General features: G+C 42.7%; 1 protein-coding gene across 2 annotated transcripts in view; it reads right to left on the minus strand.

Annotated features, from left to right (window-relative positions):
- LOC127449380 (gamma-aminobutyric acid receptor subunit gamma-3) overlaps positions 1-27,995 on the minus strand; it is a 230,782-nt gene that overhangs the window by 44,855 nt on the left and 157,932 nt on the right. For both annotated transcript variants that reach the window (XM_051712747.1, XM_051712746.1), the window contains exon 5: positions 11,075-11,157. In XM_051712747.1, the coding sequence (XP_051568707.1) occupies positions 11,075-11,157 (83 nt within the window). The remainder of the gene's footprint in view (positions 1-11,074; positions 11,158-27,995) is intronic.

Below are 27,995 nucleotides of genomic sequence, written 5' to 3' on the forward strand. Positions count from 1 at the left end.
AGAGCACATGTCTGCAAATTCTAGGCAAATGGTGACTACTTTGATGATGCTAAAATATAACACAGTTTTGATTTATTTAGTCACAACATAATTCCCATAGTTCCATTTATGTTATTCCATAGTTTTGAAGACTTTACTATTATTCTAAAATGTGGAGAAAAAAAAAAAATAATGAAAAAAAGAAAAAAAAAAGAAAAATGATAATAAAGAATGATTAAGTGTTTCAAAACTTTTGACCAGTAGTGTGTGTATACACAGTAGTGCTCAAAAGTTTGCATACCCTTGGAGAATTGGTAATATATGTACCATTTTTAAAGAAAAAATGAGTGAGCAGGCAAAACACATTTCTTTTATTTCTTATGGGATTCATATTCAACTGTAGGTTATAACAGAATGGCACAATCATAAAACGAAGCATGGCAACAAAGAAAAAATGAAATGACCCCTGTTCAAAAGTCTGCATACCCTTAGTTCTTAATACTGTGTATTGCCCCCTTTAGCATCAATGACAGCATGCAGTCTTTTGTAATAGTTGTCTATGAGGCCCCAAATTCTTGCAGGTGGTATAGCTGTCCATTCTTCTTGGCAAAATGCCTCCAGGTCATGCAAAGTCTTTGTTCATCTTGCTTGAACTGCACATTTGAGATCTCCCCACAGTGGCTCGATGATATTAAGGTCAGGAGACTGTGATGGCCACTCCAGAACCTTCACCTTTGTCGTGTTGGAAAGTCCAAGAGCGTCCCATGCGCAGCTTTCGTGCAGAAGAATGCAAATTGTATGCCAGTATTTTCTAATAACATGCTGCATTCATCTTGCCATCAATTTTCTCAAGATTCCCCATGCCTTTAGAGCTCACACACCCCCAAAACATCAGTGAGCCACCACCATGCTTCACAGTGGGTAAGGTATTCTTTTCACTATAGGCCTTGTTGACCCCTCTCCAAACGTAGCGCTTAAGGTTATGACCATAAAGCTCTATTTTGGTCTCGTCACTCCAAATTAAAGTGTGCCAGAAGCTGTGAGGTGTGTCAAGGTGTTGTCGGGCATATTGTAACCGGGCTTTTTTGTGGCACTGGTGCAGTAAAGGCTTCTTTCTGGTAACTCGACCATGCAGCTCATTTTTGTTCAAGTATCATCATATTGTCCTCCTTGAAACAACCACACCATCTTTTTCCAGAGCAGCCTGTATTTCTCCTGAGGTTACCTGTGGGTTTTTCTTTGTATCCTGAACAATTCTTCTGGCAGTTGTGGCTGAAATCTTTCTTGGTATCAAGAAATCCCCGAATTTTCCACTTCTTAATAAGTGATTGAACAGTACTGACTGCCATTTTCAAGGCTTTTGATATCTTTTTATATCCTTTTCCATCTTTATAATGTTCCATTACCTTGTTACGCAGGTCTTTTGTCAGTTCTTTTCTGCTCCCCATGGCTCAGTATCTAGCCTGCTCAATGCATCCATATGAGAGCTAACAAACTCATTGACTATTTATACACAGGCACTAATTGCAATTTAAAAAGCCACAGGTGTGGGAAATTAACCTTGAATTGCCATTTAAACCTGTGCGTGTCAACTTCTGTGTCTGTAACAAGGCCAAACATTCAAGTGTATGTAAACTTTTGATCAGGGCCATTTGGGTGATTTATGTTATCATCATGATTTAAAAAGGAGCCAAACAACTATGTGATAATAATTGGCTTCATATGATCACTGTCCTTAAATAAAATCAATGCCAAAATTTCACAATTTCTGCCAGGATATGCAAATTTTTGAGCACAACTGTATATATATATATATATATATATATATATATATATATATATATATATATATATATATATATATATATATATATATATATATACAGTGGTGTGAAAAAGTGTTTGCCCCCTTCCTGATTTCTTATTTTTTTACATGTTTGTCACACTTAAATGTTTCAGATCATCAAACAAGTTTAAATATTAGTCAAAGATAACACAAGTAAACACAAAATGCAGTTTTTGAAATGAAGGTTGTTATTATTAAGGGAAAACAAAATCCAAACCTACATGGCCCTGTGTGAAAAAGTGTTTGCCCCACCTGTTAAAACATAACTTAACTGTGGTTTATCACACCTGAGTTCAATTTCTCTAGCCACACCCAGGCCTGATTACTGCCACACCTGTTCTCAATCAAGAAATCACTTAAATAGGACCTGCCTGACAAAGTGAAGTAGACCAAAAGATCTTCAAAAGCTAGACATCATGCCGAGATCCAAAGAAATTCAGGAACAAATGAGAAAGAAAGTAATTGAGATCTATCAGTCTGGAAAAGGTTATAAAGCCATTTCTAAAGCTTTGGGACTCCAGAGAACCACAGAGCCATTATCCACAAATGGCGAAAACATGGAACAGTGGTGAACCTTCCCAGGAGTGGCCGGCCGACCAAAATTACCCCAAGAGCGCAGCGACGACTCATCCAAGAGGTCACAAAAGACCCCACAACAACATCCAAAGAACTGCAGGCCTCACTTGCCTCAGTTAAGGTCAGTGTTCATGACTCCACCATAAGAAAGAGACTAGGCAAAAATGGCCTGCATGGCAGAGTTCCAAGATGAAAACCACTGCTGAGCAAAAAGAACATTAAGGCTCGTCTCATTTTTGCCAGAAAACATCTTGATGATCCCCAAGACTTTTGGGAAAATACTCTGTGGACTGACGAGACAAAAGTTGAACTTTTTGGAAGGTGTGTGTCCCATTACATCTGGCGTAAAAGTAACACCGCATTTCAGAAAAAGAACATCATACCAACAGTAAAATATGGTGGTGGTAGTGTGATGGTCTGGGGCTGTTTTGCTGCTTCAGGACCTGGAAGACTTGCTGTGATAAATGGAACCATGAATTCTGCTGTCTACCAAAAAATCCTGAAGGAGAATATCCGGCCATCTGTTCGTGACCTCAAGCTGAAGTGAACTTGGGTTCTGCAGCAGGACAATGATCCAAAACACACCAGCAAGTCCAGCTCTGAATGGCTGAAAAAAACCAAAATGAAGACTTTGGAGTGGCCTAGTCAAAGTCCTGACCTGAATCCTATTGAGACCTTAAAAAGGCAGTTCATGCTCGAAAACCCTCCAATGTGGCTGAATTACAACAATTCTGCAAAGATGGGTGGGCCACAATTCCTCCACAGCGCTGTAAAAGACTCATTGCAAGTTATCGCAAACGCTTGATTGCAGTTGTTGCTGCTAAGGGTGGCCCAACCAGTTATTAGGTTTAGGGGGCAATCACTTTTTCACACAGGGCCATGTAGGTTTGGATTTTGTTTTCCCTTAATAATAACAACCTTCATTTCAAAAACTGCATTTTGTGTTTACTTGTGTTATCTTTGACTAATATTTAAACTTGTTTGATGATCTGAAACATTTAAGTGTGACAAACATGCAAAAAAATAAGAAATCAGGAAGGGGCAAACACTTTTTCACACCACTGTATATATATATATATATATATATATATATATATATATATATATATATATATATACACACACACACACACACACACACACACACGTATGTGCAATATATAAATACAATCTGTTATATACAGAAGCAAGGGAATGTAATGGCAGAAGTACATGGTATGTTGGCTAAATATAAAAAGACTAAGCTGTGTATTGCACATTAGTTATTGCTCAATGGGGCAGTTTTAACTGTTCATGAGATGGATAGCCTGAGGGAAAAAACTGTTCCTGTGCCTGAAGGTTCTGGTGCTCAGTACTCTGTAGCGCCTGCCAGAAGGCAACAGTCCAAAAATTAGTGGGCTGTGTAAGTGGGGTCCAGAGTGATTTTTACAGCCTTATTCCTCACTCTGGAAGTGTACAGTTCTTGAAGGGAGAGCACAGGGCAACCAATAATCCTCTCTGCAGTCCGAACTGTCCTTTGTAGTCTTCTGATATCCAATTTCATAGCTGCACCAAACCAGACAGTTACTGAGTGCAGAGGACAGACTCAATGACTGCTGAGTAAAACTGTATCAGCAGCGCCTGTGGCAGGTTGAACTTCCTCAAGTGTCGAAGGAAGTACAACCTCTGCTGGGCCTTTTTCACAATGGAGTCAATGTGGGTCCCCCACTTCAGGTCCTGTGAGATGGTATTGCCCAGGAACCTGAATGACTCCACTGCTGCCACAGTGCTGTTTAGAATGGTGAGGGGATCCAGGTTGTTTTGACTACACAGGTGAGCCAGCCGTTCAACCTCCCTTCTGTATACAGACTCATCATCATCTTGGATGAAGCCGACAGTAGTGTCGTCTGAAAACTTCAGGAGCTTGACTGAGGGGTCCTTGGCAGTGCAGTCATTTGTATACAGGGAGAAGAGTAGTAGGGAGAGCACACATCCCTGCTGATCGTAGAGGTGCTGGAAGTGAATTTCCCCTGTCTCACTAGCTGCTGCCTGTCCATCAGAAAGCTGGTGATCCACTGACAGACAGTCATGGAAACAGAGAGTTGGTGTAATTTAGTCTTGAGAATAGCTGGGATGATGGTGTTGAAAGCCAAACTGAAGTCCACAAAAAAGATCCTTGCATATGTCCCTGGTCTGTCCAGATGTTGCACAACATGATGCAATCCCATGTTGACTGCATCATCCACAGACCTGTTTGCTCGATAAGCAAACTGAAGGGGATCCAGAAAGGGTCCAGTGATGTCCTTCTGGTGGCGCAACACCAGTCTCTCAAATTATTTCATGACCACAGACGTCAGAGTGACGGGTCTGTAGTCATTAAGTCCTGTGATTTTGGGTTTCTTTGGGACAGGAATTATGATTGAGCATTTTAAGCAGCATGGGACTTCACACTGCTCCAGTGATCTATTGCAGATCTGTGTGAAGATGGGGGCCAGCTGGTTAGCACAGGATTTTAGGCAAGCAGTTGAAACACCATCTGGGCCCTGCGCTTTCCTTGTCTTTTGTTTTCGGAAGACACGGCACACCTCTTCTTCACAGATCTTAAGTGCAGGTTGAGTAGTAGGAGGGGGGAGGAGGGGGGTTGGAGGAGGTGTTGATGTTTGTGTGAAGTGAAGGTCAGAGCGGGTGTGGGGTGTGAGACTGGGCCTTTCAAATCTACAGTAGAACACATTCAAGTCATCAGCCAGTTGTTGGTTCCCTACAGTGTTTGGAGAAGGCCTTTTGAAGTTAGTAATGTCTTTCAGGCTGCTCCACACTGATTCAGGGTCGTTAGCCGAAAACTTGTTTTTCAGCTTATCAGAATAGCTTCTTTTAGCCACCCTAATTTCCTTATTCAGTGTGTTCCTGGCCTGATTGTACAAGACTTTATCCCCACCTCTGTAAGCATCCTCTTTGGCTTGACGAAGCTGCCTGAGTTCTGCTGTAAACCACGGTTTGTCATTGTTATATGTTAAATAAGTCCTAGTAGGAATGCACATATCCTCACAGAAACTGATATATGATGTCACAGTATCTGTGAGCTCATCCAGATTGGTGTCTGCAGCCTCAAAAACTCTCCAATCAGTGCAGTCAAAGCAGGCTTGTAGTTCTAGCTCTGCTTCATTGGTCCATCTCTTTACAGTCCTTACTACAGGTTTAGCTGATATAAGTTTCTGCCTGTAGATCAGAAGATGAACCAGACAGTAATCAAAGAGTCCCAAAGCTGCTCTAGGGACAGAGAGATTTGCATCCTTTATTGTTGTGCAGCAATGATCCAGTATCTGGTTGGGCATGTAATGTGCTGTCTGTATTTGGGCAGTTCACGTGTGAGGTTTGCTTTGTTAAAATCCCCAAGAATAATAATAACTGAGTCCGGGTATTGTTGTCCCATGTCTTTGATTTGATCAGCCAGCTGTTGCAGCGCTGCGTACACGCACGCGTGTGGTGGGATATAAACACTCACCAGAATAAACGATGAAAACTCCTGCGGTGAGTAGAAAGGCTTACAGTTAATAAAGAGTGCTTCCAAATTAGGACAGCACATCTTCTTTAATGCTGTTACATCTGTACACCAACTTTCATTGATGTAAAAGCATGTTCCACCGCCTCTCATTTTCCCCATTAAATACACGATGCGATCCGCTCTGTACAGCTGAAAGCCTGGCAGATGTAACGCGCTGTCCAGAATGGCTTCACTCTGTGTTTCTGTGAAGCACAAGGCAGCAGAGTTTGAAAAGTCCTTGTTTGTATGGGTGAGGAGATGTAGTTCATCTGTTTTGTTAGGAAGAGAGTGGAGATTTGCTAGATGTATACTCTGCAACACTGTTCGAAAGCTGCGCTGACAATGCCTGACCAGCGCGCCGGCTCACTTCCCTCGACTGTGTCTCTAAAACAACACAACTGCACCTCCGACTAAAATGTCCAGCAAAGCATCCGAATAGTCAAAAACCGGGAAAAGATTGTCTGGTATGTGCTGCCGAATATTCAGCAGTTCTTCCCTAGTAAAACTGATTGGAAAAAGACTGCTAAACACAGGACAAACAAACAAAAACAACAAAAGAATTGGAGTGCTCCACACCGTGGCTGCCATCCACGGCGCCATCTTATATCCATATTATGTACTTAGCAGCAGCGAGTGCATCAATTATTCCTTACAAAAACCTTAACAACTGTTTTTAACCCCACTGAGATGCAGATGTGCACTGACATGACGGCTTTATTTCTCGCTCGCGAGTAAGTGTGTGCGTAATGCTTATAATGTATGTGTGTCCACGTGTGTGTGTGTGTGAGAGCTTAAGAGAGGGGGAGGGGGGTGCGAGGGAGTTTCCCACAGATATTTCAGATAATATATAAACTGTTGTATTGCTCAAGTGTATCTAGCTTTGATACAGCTCAAGCCTTTGTTGCTAGTTCGAAAACGTCATGTTAGAACTAGCAACGGAGGATGCGCTGCTTTTAAGCACTTATTGGAGAAACAAGCTACTGTGTGTTTGTGTGTGTGTGTATTTTTCTGTTATCTACAATAATAAATTAAATAGAAAAGCCTGTGAACAAGTATCAATATTTATTTATTTGTTGTTGTTTTTTTCTATTATCTGCAGTTATAAATAACAAAAAAGCCCGTGAACAAGTAGGCCTGGCAGTATTTATTTAATCATTCAATTTGTATTTTATCGGCATGAAACGTAAAAGACTGTGAACAAGTAGGCTTTTAAGGTTATTTATTCCCATTTCTATTTAATTATTCTGTTCATTCTATTTAATTTATATATTTCTTTATTCGATTTGGCAATGGTTTGTTTATTGAAATTAAACTGCACGTTTCCATTAATTGTAAAGTTTGACATGGAAAGGCGGCAGATCAACTGCAGGGGGCGGCTTGTTGATGGAGTTTGTTATTTCCTGGGGATCGTTGGTTTAATTTTCTGTGGCATTTGGGCTTTTGTTTCCTGACAGGATCATGCTCCATTGCTTTCTGTCTTTTGCTGAAGGTGCCCGGTAGCTTCTCAGGCTTGTTTCGCACTTGTGACCAGTGACAGACATGATCTGCCTGCTCCCCAGCCCTGCCTCTGACAACATTTGAACTAAATACATCGTTGGATGATTTGAATTACGTTTGCCCAATTATATTATGTTTAGAAATATAATGGTTCAGTCCAGCTCTTAGGGAGAGAAAACTTGATACTGAATACACTGTGCCCGTTGCGCTTCTGACTGTGGCATAGAAAGCTCACAGCTGGGTATTTAGGGCGTTTGCCCCCTCTCTCTCTACCTCTTCCACAGAAGTATTTTTGGCTTTAAGCCAATTGTTAAAAACATTTACTGCCCAAGCTGTTGTTTTTTTTTGGTGTTTACTTCGTGTTTTTCGACCCTCAAGCCTGTCTAGCTATTCATCGCTGATTGTTTTATGTTGTGTGCTGTTGCCGGCTGCCTTTGATGTTCTCTTTCGTTTGTAACGTTTTTCATCTGGACTGTCCAATTCAGCTGCCTCCCAGTTGTTGAAATTCTCATGCTTTTCATAAATATTAAAAGTTATTTCTGGAAAATCTAAATTGTCTGTCATTTTGTTTGATGTTTGATATTTTTGTTTGTGGTTTGATCTGTATGCTGTGGTGGACTGTAGGCTAGCCTATAACTTTTCCGTTATTTCAGTTAACTTGGAGGAGTGATATGGAACCATTATGCGGTCAAGACCTGGAACTACTTCCTAGCCATGCGTTTCCTTAAAAAATAACTGCACAACTTAGAACATCCATCAACCAATCAGAATCAAGCATTCAACAGACCCGTAGTATAAAGCAGATTAAAGTCCTTGTGTGAGTTTGTTAACATTCACATTTTTGACACTTGGAGTTTGAATTCACAAAAAGTCTGTTGGCTCAACTGAACATACCATAAAATTAAATCTATCTAAAAATGCTGTAAAAAAATATGTTGTTCATTGTTTATTCATGATAACTCATGTATTAACTTACTCATTATATTTTGCTCAGAGCTGAAAAGGATTTAAAACATTACTTTGTATTCTAATTAATTATTCTATTTGCTAAATTATTCTGTCACAATACAGACATTTAGTAAACAAAAGTAATACATTATATTGACTCTTTCTCAACAAACCATTGATTTGTGGCAACACGCTTTTTAGCTGGTTGCACCTCTGCATTAAATACTTGTGAGTTGTCACACATATTCTAATAATATGTAATTCTGCAAATTATTTTTTTAAATGGTTATTTGGGTACAGCATGTCTTCACAAATAAAATTAATAATTTCATCATGAGATAGAGAGTAGAGAGCCCAGGCATGTGTATGATAGGGTAGAAACAGAGGGTATGTGAAGGTGTGAAAACATATTACACAGAGATAAACAACATTTCCAATTTAGCGACACCCTTCTTTGCTTGAATCACAAAGACTCCTAACACCATAGCTGCATTAACCATTACCCATCACTCCTGAGTAATGTCATTAATAACATCCTACTAATGAAGGCAGCCTTCACGAGCCCATTGGACATGCAGAGTAATTACAAGGCTGTCCGTGCCCTTGGTGTATACATGCAATGTAATCCATGGCCTAGTTTCCAGTACACCTACTGTATATTGTTGGCAAATTGTTAGGATACATGTTGTATTAAAGGTAGAAAATAGACAATATGAGATCTGCTATTAAATCATAAAGCATGATATCCTTATTAGCTGTGACATATTCCCTACAACAATGCCATTTCTGACAATGCTGCTTCTTTATCTGCTATGTCTTTTAGACTACACCAAAGAAGTAAACACCATTTTGCATGTGAAATGAGTAACAGCACTTTGCTGTGATTAAACAAGCTGTGGGTATGCTGTTGAGTCTAACACTGTCTATTTTGTACTGCTCCTTTTATGACATCCTCTTTGCAAAGTCTGCATTAAGGCCTTTGCACACCAAAGGCGATGCGATTATGAGAGGCAATTTGCTGATGAATGGCCCTTTCACATAGAAAGTGAGGCGAACAATCACAGTTGGCACCATCATGCCTTTACAATAGGTGGCGCTAATCGACAAACAATTTATTTGTATTTTTTTGGATTTCCTCCCCAATTTGGCATGCCCAATTCCCAGTGCGCTCTAAGTCCTCATGGTGGCGTAGTGACTCGCCTCAATCCGGGTGATAACTCGGGCACAGTGGGTGTATGTCCAAAGCAAAGGGCAATCTGGCCTCCTTGTGGTGAATGGGGTATGTGAAGGAAGGGTAGTGATGAGAGTGTAAGGCCCAGGTATAACTGGCAAGGTCCGGCAGCTGTAACGTGCTCCCCTCCTTGGCAGCGGCTTCCTCAGAGCAGCCCGGCTTCCCTGGGCCACGTGTGTGAGGGAAATGGTGGCCTGGCATCCTGTCCCGACTGCTGCGACAGGTGCTCCAACCCCCTGCATTGCATCTAATTCGCGCCAGGTCCGGGGTGTGGGTCCAGCGATGCATTTATTTCGCACCGGACCCTGCCTGCTCCATTCCTGGACCTACGAATATGCCAATGGGTAGAGACCGGTCTCTCGAGGAGAGGCGGGCTCAGTTATTAAAGGTAGCAGTGATGAGGTTATTCATTGACTTCAGGTGTGCATCAACACACACTGCCAAACAAGGAATAGTCACTGCGCCCCTCCTTTCTCTCCTGCCCACTCCGGCCGGGAGACTAGGAAGGGCAGCTGATCCAATGGACGGGGCATAGCTGACATCAGGGGAGGTAGTCGTCATGTCACATTATAAATACTGTAAATATACACATTTGAGATTTAAGAGAACTCACGTAAAATTAAATGCAAAGGCAAAAATGGAGCAATATGGAATACATTATGAAGACAATCCACATAAGATCAGATATTTTTAAAGTTTAATTTATATGTTAAGAGAACACATGATAATTATTATTATTATTTTCAGTTTTTAAGGCATTTGATGCAAATAAATACACATCCTCACTGCTGGTTCAGGATTTCTTCCTGGAGTTACTTCAGTTTTTAATGTAGGTGGTCAAAACAGCTTTCTGTGCTTTAGTGCCACCTGTTGCTTTGGGTATGGTAACTGCAAAGGCCTTTACACTGAAAAATTCATAGAACAATCTGCATTTAAATTTGCTACACAAACTGTTGAAATCAGACTGAAAGAAACAGGGACCATGTTAAAATAAATGTAATTTGCTCTTTCCTAACACTGGGATCCTTCGGAAGGATACCCACATTGGCTTAGCAGATAAATTGTAATACCTGGACTGATGAGAAAGAACAATATGTTTTCATAGCACTTTTAGAAAAGTATATTGGCATAGTGTATGCTGCATTTTTAGAACGTTTCTCTATTTCTCTCTTGTTCCTGAAGATATGAGAACATTTCAAAAACATATAGGGCATATTGTTGTTCCAAAGTGAATGTTTATGGCATGAACTGCAAACGGTGAAGAAAAGCTTTGACCATTCATGAAAGAACTGAGTTGCCTAAGCAACACTGCAATGATATGCTTTAAACGTGGCATTTCCTTGTGCATGAGGATATTGCTGTGCTTGAACGCTTAGGGTAGTGAATTTGAAATGACAAATGACATACAAAACAATAACAAACTAGGAAAGAATGTTAATCTCAAAACAAAGTTAGTATGAAGTATGAGAGTACTCACAGCTGGAGAAGATGAGGGGGCAGGAGTGCTCATCCATAGGAAAGTTATGAAGTTGAAGCTGGCACTCTGCATTTATGGTCAATCTGTGAACAGAAGAGTGTAACATACAATTAAAATGCATTCTTCAAAAAAGGCTCAAGACTCACCTCTTTCAGGAATACTTGGATTAATCAGGAGAAAAACAATGTGTTGGCTTGTTTATTTGCACTTGCACCAACTGTAATCAAACACCTGCCTCAAAAAAGACCTGCCTATAATTTTCAAGCACTCATAAATACATTGATGAGGGTCAGAACGAAATTCTACAAGACAGAGACCTTCTAGAACCGGAGTTGAGTCCTATTGAATTGTATCTGCATTAGTTTTATTTTGCCATTAGCACTTGTATAAGAGCATCTGCTTATTGCCTTACATATAAATTTAAATGCAAATAAATACATAAATAAATAAATAAATAAATAAATAAATAAATAAAAATCGGTACAATACAAAGCAGAACAACACAATATGAGAGATATGGCCAGAAGGAATATCAATTAAGTGACATATCAAAATCATATTTTACTCATGCTATTTTGGCACACAACAAAGGAGCAGAGGATTACATTTTAAATTGTCAGATCTCTGCTGTTCCCTATCTGTCACTCACTCGAAGTTGTGTCGATGTAGTGAAACTAGGGGTCACTCTTGGAAGCCCCAAACACCTCTGCTTTTTTGAAAAAAGGCCAATGAGAATTGGCGAGTGGAATTTGCATGCCACTCCCCCGGACATACGGGTATAAAAGGAGCTGGTATGCAACCACTCATTCAGATTTTCTCTTCGGTGCCGAGCAGTTGTATTCAGTGCACTGAATTCAATTTCCTCCAAAGACACACCTCAAAACTGCTGGATTTACGGTGCATTTCAGCGGCTTCTCCCCTTCTGCACCCGTGGGCGCTTCGGCAGAGCAAAAATAAGAGAGTATATTCTAAAAGAGTATATTTTCATTCACAAAAAGAGCGGCACACACGGAACATCCTTTTAAAGATGCCTTTCCATTTGTGTGTTATTCCTGGTTGCGGTCGTTATCTCTCCGCTTCTGACGGCCACGATCGCAGTCTTACGTGTCTGGGCACTGCCCACGCGGAGACATCGTCATGTCCTCATTGCGAGAACATGACTATGGCAACGTTGAGGTTGCAGCTTGCTTTCGTAAGAATTGATTGATGCAGCAACTGCGACCGACCTCACTCTCCGGGCGATGAAGGTCACAGCACGGTCTCTCGGGCAGGCGATGTCCACCCTGGTGGTCCAGGAGTGCCACCTTTGGCTCAACTTGGTCGAGATGGGAGAGGCAGACAAGGCATGGTTGACGATGCCGTCAAGGACTTTGCCCAGCAGTTCTCGGCAGTGAAGAAGCAGATGGAGGCCTTACAACATATCCTGCCTCGGCACGGCTTAAGACCCTGCACCCCATCTGCTCGTCACCAAGGGCGTCCTCCTGCAGCAACAACACTGGCTCAGCCGCAGCCCGCCCCATGGCCCGGCTCCAGCGTGGAGCCCTCCACAGGAAGCAGACGCCACCCGTCTCGTGGCCGGCTGCTAAGAACCCGTGGAAGGCTTTGAAGCTCCCCCGAGACGGGTGACCCCCACTTCTCTGGGGCTGGTCGACAGACCACTCCATCCCCCGGTGGAGGGCCGGAAGGAGAATCTTTTGTCCTTCTGCCCCCAGTCACCATGCTCTGTAGAAACTCCTCCCCCTTCGGATAGGACCTACCATGGGACCTCTCCACATGACATACTTCCGACAAGACTCGGAAAGACCATGTTACATATTCCACTCAAAATACCCCCCCTCTTTTTGGCCAGAGTGTGGTCTCCGCAGTGTCTTCCCCTTAGGAGGGACACCCCCCGACACAGACACTTAAGGCTCCCAGTCAGTTAACAAATTCCACTCTTTTTGGGGAGAAAAGAGAGGGACAGAGGCCTCGGCTGGGCTAGCCTGTCCCTATAGTTGGGCAGTCGACTTGTTCCTGATGGACCATTCGACGCTCATAAGAGCATTGGGGGAGGTTACGTGATGGCCTGGTGCGCTGGCTACGAGGCACACAGCGGTCTGCCCATCACACACCGCCAGTTCACGTAACACAGTTCAGATAGTTGTGGCATTTTGTATAGGGACCCCTAGTGTCACTACATTGACACAAAGTCGAGTGAGTGACAGATAGGGAACGTCATGGTTACTTTTGTAACCTCCATTCCCTGATGGAGGGAATGAGACACTGTGTCCCTCTTGCTACAACGCTGAACTACCCGCTGAAATGGCCGGGACCTGGTCTCGGCTCCTCAGCACAAAATCTGAATGAGTGGTTGCATACCAGCTCCTTTTATACGGGGGAGTGGCATGCAAATTCCACTTGCCAATTCTCATTGGCCTTTTTTCAAAAAAGCAGAGGTGTTTGGGGCTTCCAAGAGTGACCCCTAGTGTCACTACATCGACACAACGTCTCGTTCCCTCCATCAGGGAATGGAGGTTATGAAAGTAACCATGACGTATCTGAAATATTTCACTTTTGATTTTCAGGATGTGACACTGAGCAGGTAAAAAAGATTGTATAACAGATGTCAACGTGGAAAGGTTTCACTCTTTTAATTTCTCAGTTACAGCACAGTGACAATCACATGAATTTACTGACGTGTGAAGCGTCTGTTTCATACATTATTGCAGGATTTAAAGTTTTAATTAAAGTCTACCAGATGAAGTAGATATTGAACCACAGCTGGTGACTGCATGCTTATTAACCATATAGAAATAATAAGGATGACACTGTTAATATGATTCAGAAATGTCATCTTGCCTTGCATAATATCTATATATCTATGGAGCTATTCTGATACCTTTAGTAGAGGAGGAGACCGGGGCTTGTTGTCAGGGCTACGTTAGTAAATATATGTTTTTGAGTCAAAAGTCTGATTACACAAATGTGGTTAACATTTCAATATTTTTGTGAATTTTATCCTCTAAAGTAAAATTCCAATATTACCATATTTTTGTAATAGCAATGTTGGGTAAACAAGTGAACACCATAAAAAGACACTGGTCTGGCAAACATTAAATAGATAGTTCACACAAAAATGAACATTTTCTCATAATTTATTCACCCTCATGCCATCCCAGATGTGTGTGACTTACTTTCTTTAGCAGAACACTAACAAAGATTTTTAAAAGGACATCTCAACTCTGTAGGTCCATACAATGCAAGTGGATGGTGATCAGCACTTAAAAGCTCCAAAAAGCACAGATGTAAGCGCAAGCTGGCATGTTCAAATTAATGCAAACCAATGAAGCTTGTGAACAGCGTTCTCTTGTAAACAAATCAAGCTGCAGTTCCAACTGTATCGTCAGTTCTCACGTGAACATGCCAAAGTGCTTACGTCACACGAGAGGCAGTGTGAACTGATTCCCCTCAAGGACGCCCATAAAAGAGCACCCGGAAGTAAACAATAGTGAATTTAACTATGGGAGTTGGATGGATTACTTTTGCTTTGACTGTCTGTTCTTTTGGAGCTTTAAAGTGCTGATCACCATCCACTTGCATTGTATGGACCTACAGAGCTGAGATATACTTCTAAAAATTTTTGTTTGTGTTCTGCTGAAGAATGTAAGTCATTCACATCTGGGATGGCATGAGGGTGAGTACATGATGAGACAACTTTTGTTTTTTAGGTGATCTATTCCTTTAAGACAAGAATCAACTAAATAATTCAATTAGATTTTAACCGAAAAGTTGAACTGTGTTCTCAGGACAAGATGATTTATTTTCATAAATGTAATAATTATTTCTTAAATGGCAGGATGTCACATTTTTTTTTATTTTATTTTTTTTATTTTTTTTTTATGGGGCAAGCTGTCACATGTTCTTGTTGGCCAAAACATTAATTTGATGATTTTTTTTTTACTGTATGTTACCATTTACAATCTTAGTTTATTAATGAATGTACTGTGTAAAATTTCCAACTGTGACAACTTATGTGCCCATATAGTGTGGCAGCATGTTGTCACAAAAGGTCAATGTTTGTAAAATGAATAATATATTGTTTTCTGGGCAATAACAGGGGAAATGTTCAATAGCTTTTTGTTCACAAGGCTTTCAGGTACAGTGCATCCGGAAAGTATTCACAGCGCTTCACTTTTTCCACATTTTGTTATGTTACAGCCTTATTCCAAAATGGATTAAATTCATTACTTTCCTCAAAATTCTACAAACAATACCCCATAATGACAACATGACAGAAGTTTGTTTGAAATCTCTGCAAATTTATTAAAAATAAAAAACGAAAAAAAATCACGTACATAAGTATTCACAGCCTTTGCCATGACACTCAAAATTGAGCTCAGGTTCATCCTGTTTCCACTGATCATCCTTGAGATGTTTCTACAACTTGACTGGAGTCCACCTGTGGTAAATTCAGTTAATTGGACATCATTTGGAAAGGCACACACCTGTCTATATAAGGTCCCACAGTTAACAGTGCATGTCAGAGCACAAACCAAGCCATGAAGTCCAAGGAATTGTCTGTAGACCTCAGAGACAGGATTGTATTGAGGCACAGATCTGGGTAAGAGTACAGAAACATTTCTGCAGCATTGAAGGTCCCAATGAGCACAGTGGCCTCCATCATCCGTAAATGGAAGAAGTTTGGAACCACCAGGACTCTTCCTAGAGCTGGCCGCCTGGCCAAACTGAGCGATCGGGGGAGAAGGGCCTTAGTCAGGGAGGTGACCAAGAATCCGATGGTCACTCTGACAGAGCTCCAGCATTTCTCTGTGGAGATAGGAGAACCTTCCAGAAGAACAACCATCTCTGCAGCACTCCACCAATCAGGCCTGTATGGTAGAGTGGCCAGATGGAAGCCACTCCTCAGTAAAAGGCACATGACAGCCTGCCTGGAGTTTGCTAAAAGGCACCTGAAGGACTCTCAGACCATGAGAAACAAAGAACTCTTTGGCCTGAATGGCAAGTGTCATGTCTGGAGGAAACCAGGCACCACTCATCACCTGGCCAATACCATCCCTACAGTGAAGCATGGTGGTGGCAGCATCATGCTGTGGGGATGTTTTTCAGCGGCAGGAACTGGGAGACTAGTCAGGATCGAGGGAAAGATGAATGCAGCAATGTACAGAGACAACCTTAATGCAAACCTGCTCCAGAGTGCTCTGGACCTCAGACTGGGGCGAAGGTTCATCTTCTAACAGGACAACGACCCTAAGCACACAGCCAAGATAACAAAGGAGTGGCTACGGGACAACTCTGTGAATGTCCATGAGTGGCCCAGCCAGAGCCCAGACTTGAACCCGATTGAACATCTCTGGAGAGATCTGAAAATGGCTGTGCACCGACGCTCCCCATCCAACCTGATGGAGCTTGAGAGGTCCTGCAAAGAAGAATGGGAGAAACTGCCCAAAAATAGGTGTGCCAAGCTAGTAGCATCATACTCAAAAAGACTTGAGGCTGTAATTGGTGCCAAAGGTGCTTCAACAAAGTATTGAGCAAAGGCTGTGAATATTGTTTTTTATTTTTAATACATTTGCAAAGATTTCAAACAAACTTCTTTCACGTTGTCATTATGGGGTATTGTTTGTAGAATTTTGAGGAAAATAATGAATTTAATCCATTTTGGAATAAGGCTGTAACATAACAAAATGTGGAAAAAGTGAAGCGCTGTGAATACTTTCCGGATGCACTGTATGTGCCTAAACAGAGATTGACTTTAAAAAAATAAACCCAATATGAAAAATATTCACTGGAGTAAAAAGTGAGACAATCAGCCCCGGTTTACCATAAGCTCTTCTCCATCTCATTATTGTTTCATAGGTTAAGACATTGAACATGCCTGATGAACAGCAATCTGATTAATAAACATGAAGTAGATTAGAGGTAAATTTCATCTCCTGCATGAAATATTGGTGGACTTCAAGATCATTCAAAATGAATAGACAAGTAGATCAAGAGTTCTCATTTGGCTGTTTAAACACAATCCGTGACACCTAGTGCCAGTGGATAATTGGCTTACTGTATCAACCTTAGCCTTTGCAAAGAAGTAACAAAGAGGCCATCATAGCACATATTGCTGATTTGGTAAACAAATGGCCCGACAGCACATATTTAGCATTATGGAGAGGTATGTCAAATTGAATTAACCTCATTTCTGAGCTCAGACCTGGACCCATGCCACCTAGCTCTGCGTGTTGCAGCTCAGCAAGCTTACACACACAAATTCCTCCATTGTTTACCTCCAATGAGTGCAATTAAAATAGAGTGTGACATTTCATGGTCCCCACAAGCCCTTTCTGTTCTCACGCCTTCTAAATACCACTGCTGCATGTATGGTGTGTCACTGAATATCGATTATGAATAGAGCTCCATATGGGACCACCTAGTTAGCTTTTGTTCCAGATTGGTTTCATCTACAGAATTTGCCCCTTAGCATTAGCTTTGTTTCGACTGTTCCTAAGGAAATATTTCATGGAGTGTTGGAGACGGCATGATGCTGTCTCTCCACTGGCCTGTGAAATTTCCTCTGGTCCAAATAGATGCTCTGTATAGTTCTGCTCTTCAGGCAGCAGAGAGTAACCTAAATTATCAATTGCACAGAAAGGCAGTTTCTGAGAGAAATGCATTAACCACATAGCAGACTTCCCAAAATATGTCTCCTGTGCTCACTGAGTGCTGTTTGTTCCTTGTTTATCTGTATTTTGTTAAAATTTCCTTTATCAGTAGCTGTCTTATGATTATTTATCATAGATCTCGAAAGCTATAAAAAAAAATAAAAAAAAAAGGTTTGTTAAAATTTTTAGGCCTAAGGCAACTGTCTTATTTACAAATCACTCGCAATCCAGATACTCAATGCTTTTAGAGTATTTTAATTAAATCACTGTTATTCTTTTAACAAGGGTCCTTACTATACAAATTAGGCTTATTATAGAATTTGCCTTATTCACAAATTCAGAATGAAGAGACCTATGAAGAGCAGGCGGTAAACATACTTTTATTTAAAAGAGATGTATGTTTATATTTTCTATTTATTATGGCAGCAATTATTTATGAAGTGATGATCAATTCATGAAGATGAGCATTATAACTGTGCACATATCCAGACACTTTTTCAAGAGCCCATTTAGGTGCCTGGATCATACTGGGGGAACAATGTTGTACCGTCCCAGCATCGTATGTCAAATGGCTGTAGTTTGCTGCATCTTCCACAACCTAGCTCTCTGAACCGACTCGTATGAAGGAGAATTGTGCCATGCAAAATATGTTCAGTGCTAATTTTTTGAATGCATTTGTGCCATTATCTTATTTGCATAATTCCTTTAGTGAATAGGGCGTCAAAACAATGCAGACAGTGCTATCTGCAGGCACAATTCAATCTTGGTTAACTCCTCTCAAAGGTATTAAATCACTTTTTTATTCTTTCCTTCTTTTGGTTTATGAGTTAATGCCAATTTTACAGCACATTAATTGAAACACATGGTCTTGAAATAATAACTGTGTACCTAATCAGACAAGGTCTTGATCCTGATGTTGTTTTTATTGGGGTGAGCTTTTCTGATGGGACAGCTTGAAAAGGACATGACAAGTAACTCAGTGTGTGTTTGGATGTCCCAATTTGAATAACTAGGGCAGAGTCGTCTTCAGTGGACACCCACTCAATCAGACTATATTTAGAAAACTGCAGCAGTAGTTTCAGACTTTTAAACAGACCAAAGAAGACAAGTTTTATATAGACCCCAATATTTTACATTTTGACTTTTCACTTCAAATTTAATGATTCAAAGCTTAGCGGTGCAATGAATATGAGAGATAAACTCTTTTAAAGAATGTTGTTTCTTGATGTTGTAATGTTTGCTCTCTGCTAGAGGAGCCGACACTGGGATATTAATTATAATAATAATACCAATTTCCCTTTTCTCCAGGAAGTAACTGAGCATGTCTTAAAAGAACGTGTGAACCATTTGTTTGCATTCTCATATGCTTTAGTTTGTTATTAGTAGATGAAGCTTTCTCAGGTACACACCAGTCTGCCTTCATGATACACATGTGTTTATACAAGAGTGCTAGAGGTGTATACTGTAATTCACACTGCATCTGCAATCATTAGTAACGCCTACAATGCGTCAGCATATTCTCTCTCCTTGGTACTTTATTTCTTAAAAAAGGAATGCTTTTAGATATTCCTTCTTTGCCTGGGTGTTTTTTCTTATTCTAGAACTATAGTGCTGTTCAGTCATGACATCTAGACTATTTGCAGGCCAACACAATAGGCTGATTTGCCATGGATTCCCTCTGGGATATCTAATGGATTTTTAGAATAGTGGTTTTCGAGTAAAATAATAACTAAGTGGTAACAGTTAATTGTTGTATTACATGTTTACCCATTAATTACATGTCATTCGTCAAGCACGTATGTGAGGTTATGTGCTTGGCGAATGGCTTGTAATTAAAGGAACAACTGTTGTAGTCCTTATGTAGTGACTTTGTTAGCATCTTACCTTTTTAAAGCACATAATGGTTTCTGTTGAACAACAAAATGGGAAGTCTCTTCAAATATTCTCTAGCCTATTGAGAAATAAATATGTATATACAAAGTATTCATATATAGAATACAAATATGCTCTATTCAAATACATCTCTGTTGTAATTTCTTTCTTCGAATTGAAAGCATTTTATTTGATCAAATAAGAATTTGTTCTGCAATTTATTCATAGTGTGATTTGCCCCCCATAAAATATTAACCAGAGGGGTCCTGTTGGTGCTGTTCCTTCCCATGAAGGCTATCCAGTGGTTTGTTTACCTTCCTGCCTAATTGTGACCAAACCTCAACTAGAATCTTGTCGAATAGATCTGTCAAAAAATACCAAGCATTGGAGCAAACTGGGCCAGTAGAATATCATCGAGTTTCATTGCCTCTCAACATCACAGACACTCGAGTCACACCAGACCAGAAAGGCTGTCTTGCAGTGGAGCTCTAACTTTGAGGGCAGACTGATATCACTGAGAACGAGTTATGGAAGTATAGAGGAATTTGTCTTTAATTTTCCACTCAAAATAGAGACATCTCAAATCCATCAAGTATTATAAATATACACTGATCAGCTACAACATTAAAACCACCTGCCTAATATCGTGTAGATCCCCCTCGTGCCACCAAAACAGCTCTGACCCGTCGAGGCATGGACTCCACAAGACCTCTGAAGGTGTCCTGTGGTTTCTGGCACCAAGATGTTAGCAGCAGATCCTTTAAGTCCTGTAAGTTGTGAGGTGGGGCCTCCATGGATCGAACTTGTTGGTCCAGCACATACCATAGATGCTCAATCGGATTGAGATCTGGGGAATTTGGAGGCCAAGTCAACACTTTGAACTCTTTGTCCTCAAACCATTCCTCATTCCTCATTCCTCCATGTTCCTCAAACCATTCCTGACCAATTTTTGCAGTGTGGCAGGGCGCATTATCCTGCTGAAATAGACCACTGCCATCAGGGAATTCTGTTGCCATGAAGGGGTGTACGTGGTCTGCAACAATCTTTAGGTAGGTGGTACATGTCAAAGTAACATCCACATGAATGCCAGGACCCAAGGTTTCCCAGCAGAACATTGCCCAGAGCATCACACTGCCTCCGCCGGCTTGCCTTCTTCCCATGGTGCATCCTGCTGCCATCGCTTCCCTAGGTAAACGATGCACAAGCACCAGGCCGTCCACATGATCTAAAAGAAAACATGATTCATCAGACCACACCTTCTTCCATTGCTCCATGGTCCTGTTCTGATGCTCATGTGCCCATTGTAGGCACTTTCGGCGGTGGAGGGGTCAACTTGGGCACTCTGACGGGTCTGCGGCTACGCAGTCCCATATGCCGCGAGCTCCGATGCACTGTTTGTCCTGACACCTTTCTATCATTGCCAGCATTATGTTTTTCAGCAATTTGTGCTACAGTAGCTCTTCTGTGGTCTCGGAGCAGACGGGCTAACATTCGCTCCCCACGCGCATCAGTGAGCCTTGGGCGCCCATGACCCTGTCGCCGGTTCACTGGTTGTCCTTCCTTGGACCACTTTTGGTAGGTACTAACCACTGCATACCCCACAAGACCTGCCATTTTGGAGATGTTCTGACCCAGTCGTCTAGCCATCACAATTTGGCCTTTGCCAAACGATTTGTTATTTCTTTATTCATTTACAAAAGCAATATTAAAAAACAAGTTAATAATAGGAAATTGGAAAAATAGCCACGGGACACTGTTCGTTTTGATTATTTGATTTCACTTAATATATGGCTTGAATATTTGATTCCTACATATAGGTGGACCTGAAATGGCCCTTTCTTCTGACTGGTCAACCTGCACCATCATCTTCCGCAATGCTCTGAGACTGAATAAAAGTTCTCTGCTGTTTAATTGTTCAGATAAATTCATTTCAGTTAATATTAAATTCTTTACCATATATTCTCCAAAACTCGCCATGTTTACTGTAGCTGAGCTATCTCTCTCATCAGTAGCCAGATTTATCAGGCAGCCCGACACGTAAACCTGCTGTCTTTGATGTTGTTCCGAAAAGGCATGGTTTTAAATGAGATGATGAATATAACCATACATTCATAAGACTACTGAAGCATATGCCTACATTGTAAAGACATAGGCTTACGTTTTACTGCATGGTAAATTTAGTTTTAGGTTCGATATTCTTTGGATATTCATCTATGGTGCGTAAGTGACTGTCTGAAAACTCCACCCATAACTAAAACATCACTGGCATCAGAGCAGTCATTTATTTGACTATTGACTTGTATGTTCTATCTAAAAAAAACATTGTTTATAAAAAAATAAAACAAAGAAACCAAAGAAAAAAAAAAAAAAACATTTCACAGGTTTTAGTAAATTGCCAGAGTGATGGCTGTGCATATGAATATACAGTATTCACTTATATTAAGAAAAAAATCACAATAATTAACTAAAATATTATTTTCACATTCCAAAGGTTGTAGTAAGTTCCCAGTGGGCTGACTGACTTACTACAGGGGAGACTTATCAGTCTATCTACTGGGAACTTACTACAACCTTTGAAATGTGAAATAACATTTTGGTGAATTTAAAAAAAAAATCCCCGAAAATAATCTAATACTGTACTCATTATTGGACTTACTGTAAAAATCTCACTTGTAGTAGCTCAGTCTTTTAACCTACTACAACATTTGGAATGTAAAAGTGTATTTTTAATGTTTTATGTTTAACTTGCATGTCAAATGAATGAGTGATTGGACACTGCCTGTGTTTAATAGTGAGTGGAAGTTTCAGATGGTCCCTTAAAAGCAAGGAAAGCACACTGGAGCATTTTCAGTCATAATCTGCAGGCACACCAATTGACAGTTCTGAGTGCAGTGTTTTATGTCTGTATATTATAGTTCCCTATCTGTCACTCACTCGAAGTTGTGTCAATGTAGTGACACTAGGGGTCACTCTTGGGAGCCCGAGACACCTCTGGTCTTTCATAAAAGGCCAATGAAAATTGGCGAGTGGTATTTGCATGCCACTCCCCTGGACATACGGGTATAAAAGGAGCTGGTATGCAACCACTCATTCAGATTTTCTCTTCGGAGCCGAACGGTCATGCTCATTTAGCTGAATATTACTGTTCATTCACATCTGCTGGATCTGACGGCGCATTTCAGCGGCTTTTCCCTCTTCTGCACTGGTGCACTGCAGAGAACGCCCCTGGGTGCTTCGGCAGTAAAACAAGAGAGTATATTTTCTGAAAGAGCCTTTTCCCCTCTAAAAGAGTATATATTTCTCTAAAAGAGCACACACATGGAACGTCTTTTTAAAGACGTGTCTTTTCGAAGATGCCTTTCCGATTGTGTGCTATTCCTGGTTGCGGTCGTTATCTCTCAACTTCGGATGGTCATGACCGCTGTCTTTCGTGTCTGTGCGCGACCCACATGGAGCCAGCGTTTGTGAATGGTTCATGCTCTCACTGCGAGAACATGACCATGGCAACGTTGCGGTCGTGGCTTGCTTTCATATGAAAGCAAGCCACCCCAGCGGCTCCCCGCCTCGGTCCTTCTACCTACGGGTATGAGGCCAGCACGGCTAGCACTGGGGGCGATTTGGGGACCCCAATGGGATCGTCTCTGCCGGGTATCCCCCGCAGACCTCCCATTCCCCAGCACGCTCGTCTGCCCCAATCGGGCTTCTGGATGAGTTTGCCGGCTCGTCTCACGGCGAGTCTGGCTTCTTGTTCGGAGCCCGTGAAGATGATGAGCTCTCAAGCGCAGCATTGGAGAGCAGGCTTGTCCAGTCGGACGCAGAAGCCTCAGCTGGGCTTCCCCCTTTGGGGACGATCACCCAGTCACAGAGCATCTCTTTTCTCGGACTGGAGTTGGACTCAGTCTCCTTGACGGCGCGCCTTACGAACGAGCGTGCCCAGTCGGTGCTGGCCTGTTTGAAGGCATTCAAACAGGGAACAGTGGTTCCACTGAAACTTTTTCAGAGGCTCCTGGGGCATATGGCATCCTCAGCAGTGGCCACCCCGCTCGGGTTGATGCATATGAGGTCGCTTCAGCACTGGCTCCAGACTCGAGTCCTGAGATGGGCATGGTGCCACAGGACACATCGCGTGGCCATCACATCGGTCTGTCACTGTCTTTTCAGCCCTTGGACCGACCTCTCATTTCTACAAGCAGGTGTTCCTCTAGAACTGGTCTCCAGGCACGTCGTGGTCACGACAGACGCCTCCAAAATGGCCTGGGGCACTGTTTGCAACAGGCACGCAGCCGCCAGCCTCTGGACGGGCCCGCAACTGCATTGGCACATCAACTGCCTTGAGTTGTTGGCAATTCTGCTCGCCCTGCAGAGGTTCCGGCCATTGATCCAGGGCAAGCACGTGTTAGTTCGGACAGACAGCACGGCAGCATATGTCAACCGCCAAGGCAGTCTGCGCTCTCATTGTTTGTCACAACTCGCCCGCCGTCTCCTCTTCTGGAGTCAGCAGCACTTCAAGTCGCTGCGAGCCACTCACATCCCGGGCAACCTCAACACTACAGCAGACGCGCTGTCATGGCAGGTTACCCTCAGGGGAGAGTGGAGACTCCACCCTAAGGTGGTCCAGCTGATTTGGAGTCGATTCAGACGAGCACAGGTGGACCTGTTCGCCTCCGAAGAATCCTCCCACTGCCCCCTCTGGTACGCCCTCACCGAGGCTCCCCTCAGCATAGACACGCTGGCACACAGCTGGCCCCCTGACCTACGCAAATATGTGTTTCCCCCAGTGAGCCTGCTTGCACAGACCCTGTGCAAGGTCAGGGAGGATGAGGAGCAGGTCATCCTGGTAGCACCCTACTGGCCCACCCAGATGTGCTCCTTGCGACAGCTCCCCCCTGGAGAATTACCCTGAGGAAGGACCTTCTTTCTCAGGGACGGGGCACCCTCTGGTACCCGCGCCCAGACCTCTGGAATCTGGAACCCGCGGTGGTAGACACGATCACTCAGGCTAGGGCCCCCTCTACGAAGCGCCTGTATGCTTTTAAGTGGCGTCTGTTTGCTAAGTGGTGTTCTTCCCGATGCGAAGACCCCCAGAGATGTGCAGTTGGATCAGTGCTTTCATTCCTGCAGGAGAGGCTGGAAGGGAGGCTGTCCCCTTCCACCTTGAAGGTGTACGTTGCCGCCATAGCAGCACACCACGACGCAGTCGACGGTAAGTCCTTAGGGAAGCACGACCTGATCATCAGGTTCCTAAGAGGTGCCAGGAGACTGAATCCCTCCAGACCGCGCCTTGTTCCCTCATGGGATCTCTCTGTAGTCCTTCAGGGTCTACAGAGAGCCCCCTTTGAGCCTTTGCAGTCAGCCGAGCTTAAGGCACTCTCTTTGAAGACTGCCCTCCTGACTGCACTCACTTCCATCAAGAGGGTAGGTGACCTGCAAGCGTTCTCTGTCAGCGAAACATGCCTGGAGTTCGGTCTGGGTTACTCTCACGTGATCCTGAGACCCCAACCGGGCTATGTGCCCAAGGTTCCCACCACCCCATTTAGGGACCAGGTGGTGAACCTGCAAGCGCTGCCCCAGGAGGAGGCAGACCCGGCCCTGTCGTTGCTGTGTCCGGTGCACGCTTTATGCATCTATTTGGATCGCACGCAGAGCTTTAGAATCTCTGAGCAGCTCTTTGTCTGCTTTGGTGCACAGCGGAAAGGAAGCGCTGTCTCCAAGCAGAGGATCGCCCACTGGCTCATTGACGCCATAACTATGGCATATCTCGCCCAGAACATGCCGCCCCCGGTAGGGCTCAAGCCCATTCTACCAGAGGTGTATCGGCTTCCTGGGCCCTGGCCAGAGGTGCTTCTCTAACAGACATTTGCAGAGCAGCGGGCTGGGCAACACCCAACATTTTTGCAAGGTTCTACAACCTCCAGGTGGAACCGGTTTCGTCCCAGGTAGTGGCACGCAACACAAGTGGATAAGCCCGAGATAGCTGGCCGGGTGTATCGCTTGCACATAGCGCCTTCCACCTCCCTTGGAGCTGAAGACATGCACCATTAATTCCCAGTAGCGTTCACAAACTTTGTTCCCTGGTTGACTTCCTCCGAGCCCTGTGGCAGTCGAGTTTTTGGAGAGACTCGCTGCCGGCCCAGTACACGTGCTAACTAAGAACCCTGTTCTGGGGTAATTGCTCCATATGTGGCAGTTCCCTGTAAGGCTAACCCCATGCGATTATATATCTTCCGCTAATTCAATTCCCTGTTGGCAAACTGCGTCTTCCTTGGGCAGAGTCTCTCTGCCCCAGTCTCCATGTTTGTAGTAACTCCTCCCCCATTGGGCAGGATCTAACTTGAAGGCTCTCCACATGGTTGGAAGACCATGTGATGTATTCTTCCACTTAAATATCCCTGGCGGCCCAGTTGGATAATCCCCTTCTTTTTTAGGGAGTGGAAAAAAAGAAGGGGAAAAGAGGCCACGAATGGGTTAAGCCTATCTCTATCTTTTGGGTAGTCGACTTGTCCCCAAAAAGGGCCGTTCGACACTCATAACTATGTTGGGGGAGGTTACGTGTCGACCTGGTGTGCTGGCTACAAGGCACAGAGTGGTCTGCCCACCACACACCGCCAGTTCACGTAACACAGTTCAGCCAGTTGTGGCATTTCGTATAGGGACCCCTAGTGTCACTACATCGACGCAACGTCGAGTGAGTGACAGATAGGGAACGTCATGGTTACTTGTGTAACCTCTGTTCCCTGATGGAGGGAACGAGACGTTGTGTCCCTCCTGCCACAATGCTGAACTTCCCGCTGAAATGGCCGGACCTTATATCAGGTCCTCAGCATAAAACCTGAATGAGTGGTTGCATACCAGCTCCTTTTATATCCATATGTCCATGGGAGTGGCATGCAAATACCACTCGCCAATTTTCATTGGCCTTTTATCAAAGACCAGAGGTGTCTCGGGCTCCCAAGAGTGACCCTTAGTGTCACTACATCGACACAAAGTCTTGTTCCCTCCATCAGGGAACAGAGGTTACATAAGTAACCATGACGTTATATACCATTTATATTTATATACCACAACATCAAGCCAAGTGTGCAAATCTTTGCAAACTTGTCGCCGGCAGAGAGCGTGGGTACGACAAACCAAATATAAAAAAATATCGAACCTAAAACTAACTTTGCCCCGCTCTGGGAGCTTAGGTGTGAGGGACTCATCATGGAAATTATGCTAAAGGAAGTTCATATATGCTCGTCTTTCAAAAGCTTGACCAGTGAATTTAAAATCAGCATTTACACATAGCCTTCACATTTGTCCAATAATAAAAGGCACACAAATTTGCTGTGTATACGACCCAGTAGGTAAAGGCCACCCAGTGCAGTGTGGACCACCACCAGTGCTCAACTGATCAGCTGCACTGCATGGTACCACTTATGAATGAATAAAACAAGTTGTGTGGCATGAAGAAGGATTACTGTGAAAAGACATTTTAGCATGCAGAGTGAGGGATTAATCTTAATAAACATCTTAACTGTGTGTGTGTGTGTGTGTGTGTGTGTGTGTGTGTGTGTGTGTGTCACTCTTAACAATTGCTTCACGTGGCAATGATTGTCCTAATGCTGAATCGCATGAAAACAAAACCCTGTCTGCATTCATTGAACATTTTATGGTTATGTGTAGGCACTGTGTCTGACTATTTGATGAGAGACATAGCTCAGCTGTAATAAACATGGTGAGTTTTGGAGAATAAATGGTAAAGAATTTAATATTAACTGAGATTAATTCATCTGAACAATTAAACAGCAGAGAACTTTTATTCTGTCTCACAGCATTGAGGAAGATGACGGTGCAGGTTGACCAATCAGAAGAAAGGGGCGTTTCAGGCCCACCCATATGTGCAAATCAAATATTCAAGCCATATATTAGTGAAATCAAATAATCAAAACGCATAGTCCCATGGCTATTTTTCCAATTTCCTATTTTTAACTTGAGAATTAAATCGAAATTATGAAAAACAAGTCATTATTTGTTTTTTAATATTGGTTTTGTAAACGAATAATGAAATAAGTCATTTTTTGTTTTTCCGATTTTGAATTCCTAATTGAATATGAAATGAACGAATGATACACGGATTCACTTGCTGCCTAATATATCCCACCCTTTGACAGGTGCCATTGTAACGAGATAATAATGTAATTCACTTCACCTGTCAGCGGTTTTAATATCGTGGCTGATCAGCGTAACTGCTCAGCACTGACGTGCACAGAACGGGGGCTACAGGGGCGCAAACCCCTGCCCCTTTCATTCACAAATCTAAAGGTGCCCTTCACAAATGTAAAGAAGGTGTAACATACCTGATTTATACTATTAACATTGAATGAACTTCTGTCTATTTTATCTATAAAATTCTGTTTTGC

This window comes from Myxocyprinus asiaticus, chromosome 12 (genome assembly GCF_019703515.2).
Source record: "Myxocyprinus asiaticus isolate MX2 ecotype Aquarium Trade chromosome 12, UBuf_Myxa_2, whole genome shotgun sequence".
NCBI classification, from domain to species: Eukaryota; Metazoa; Chordata; class Actinopteri; order Cypriniformes; family Catostomidae; genus Myxocyprinus; species Myxocyprinus asiaticus.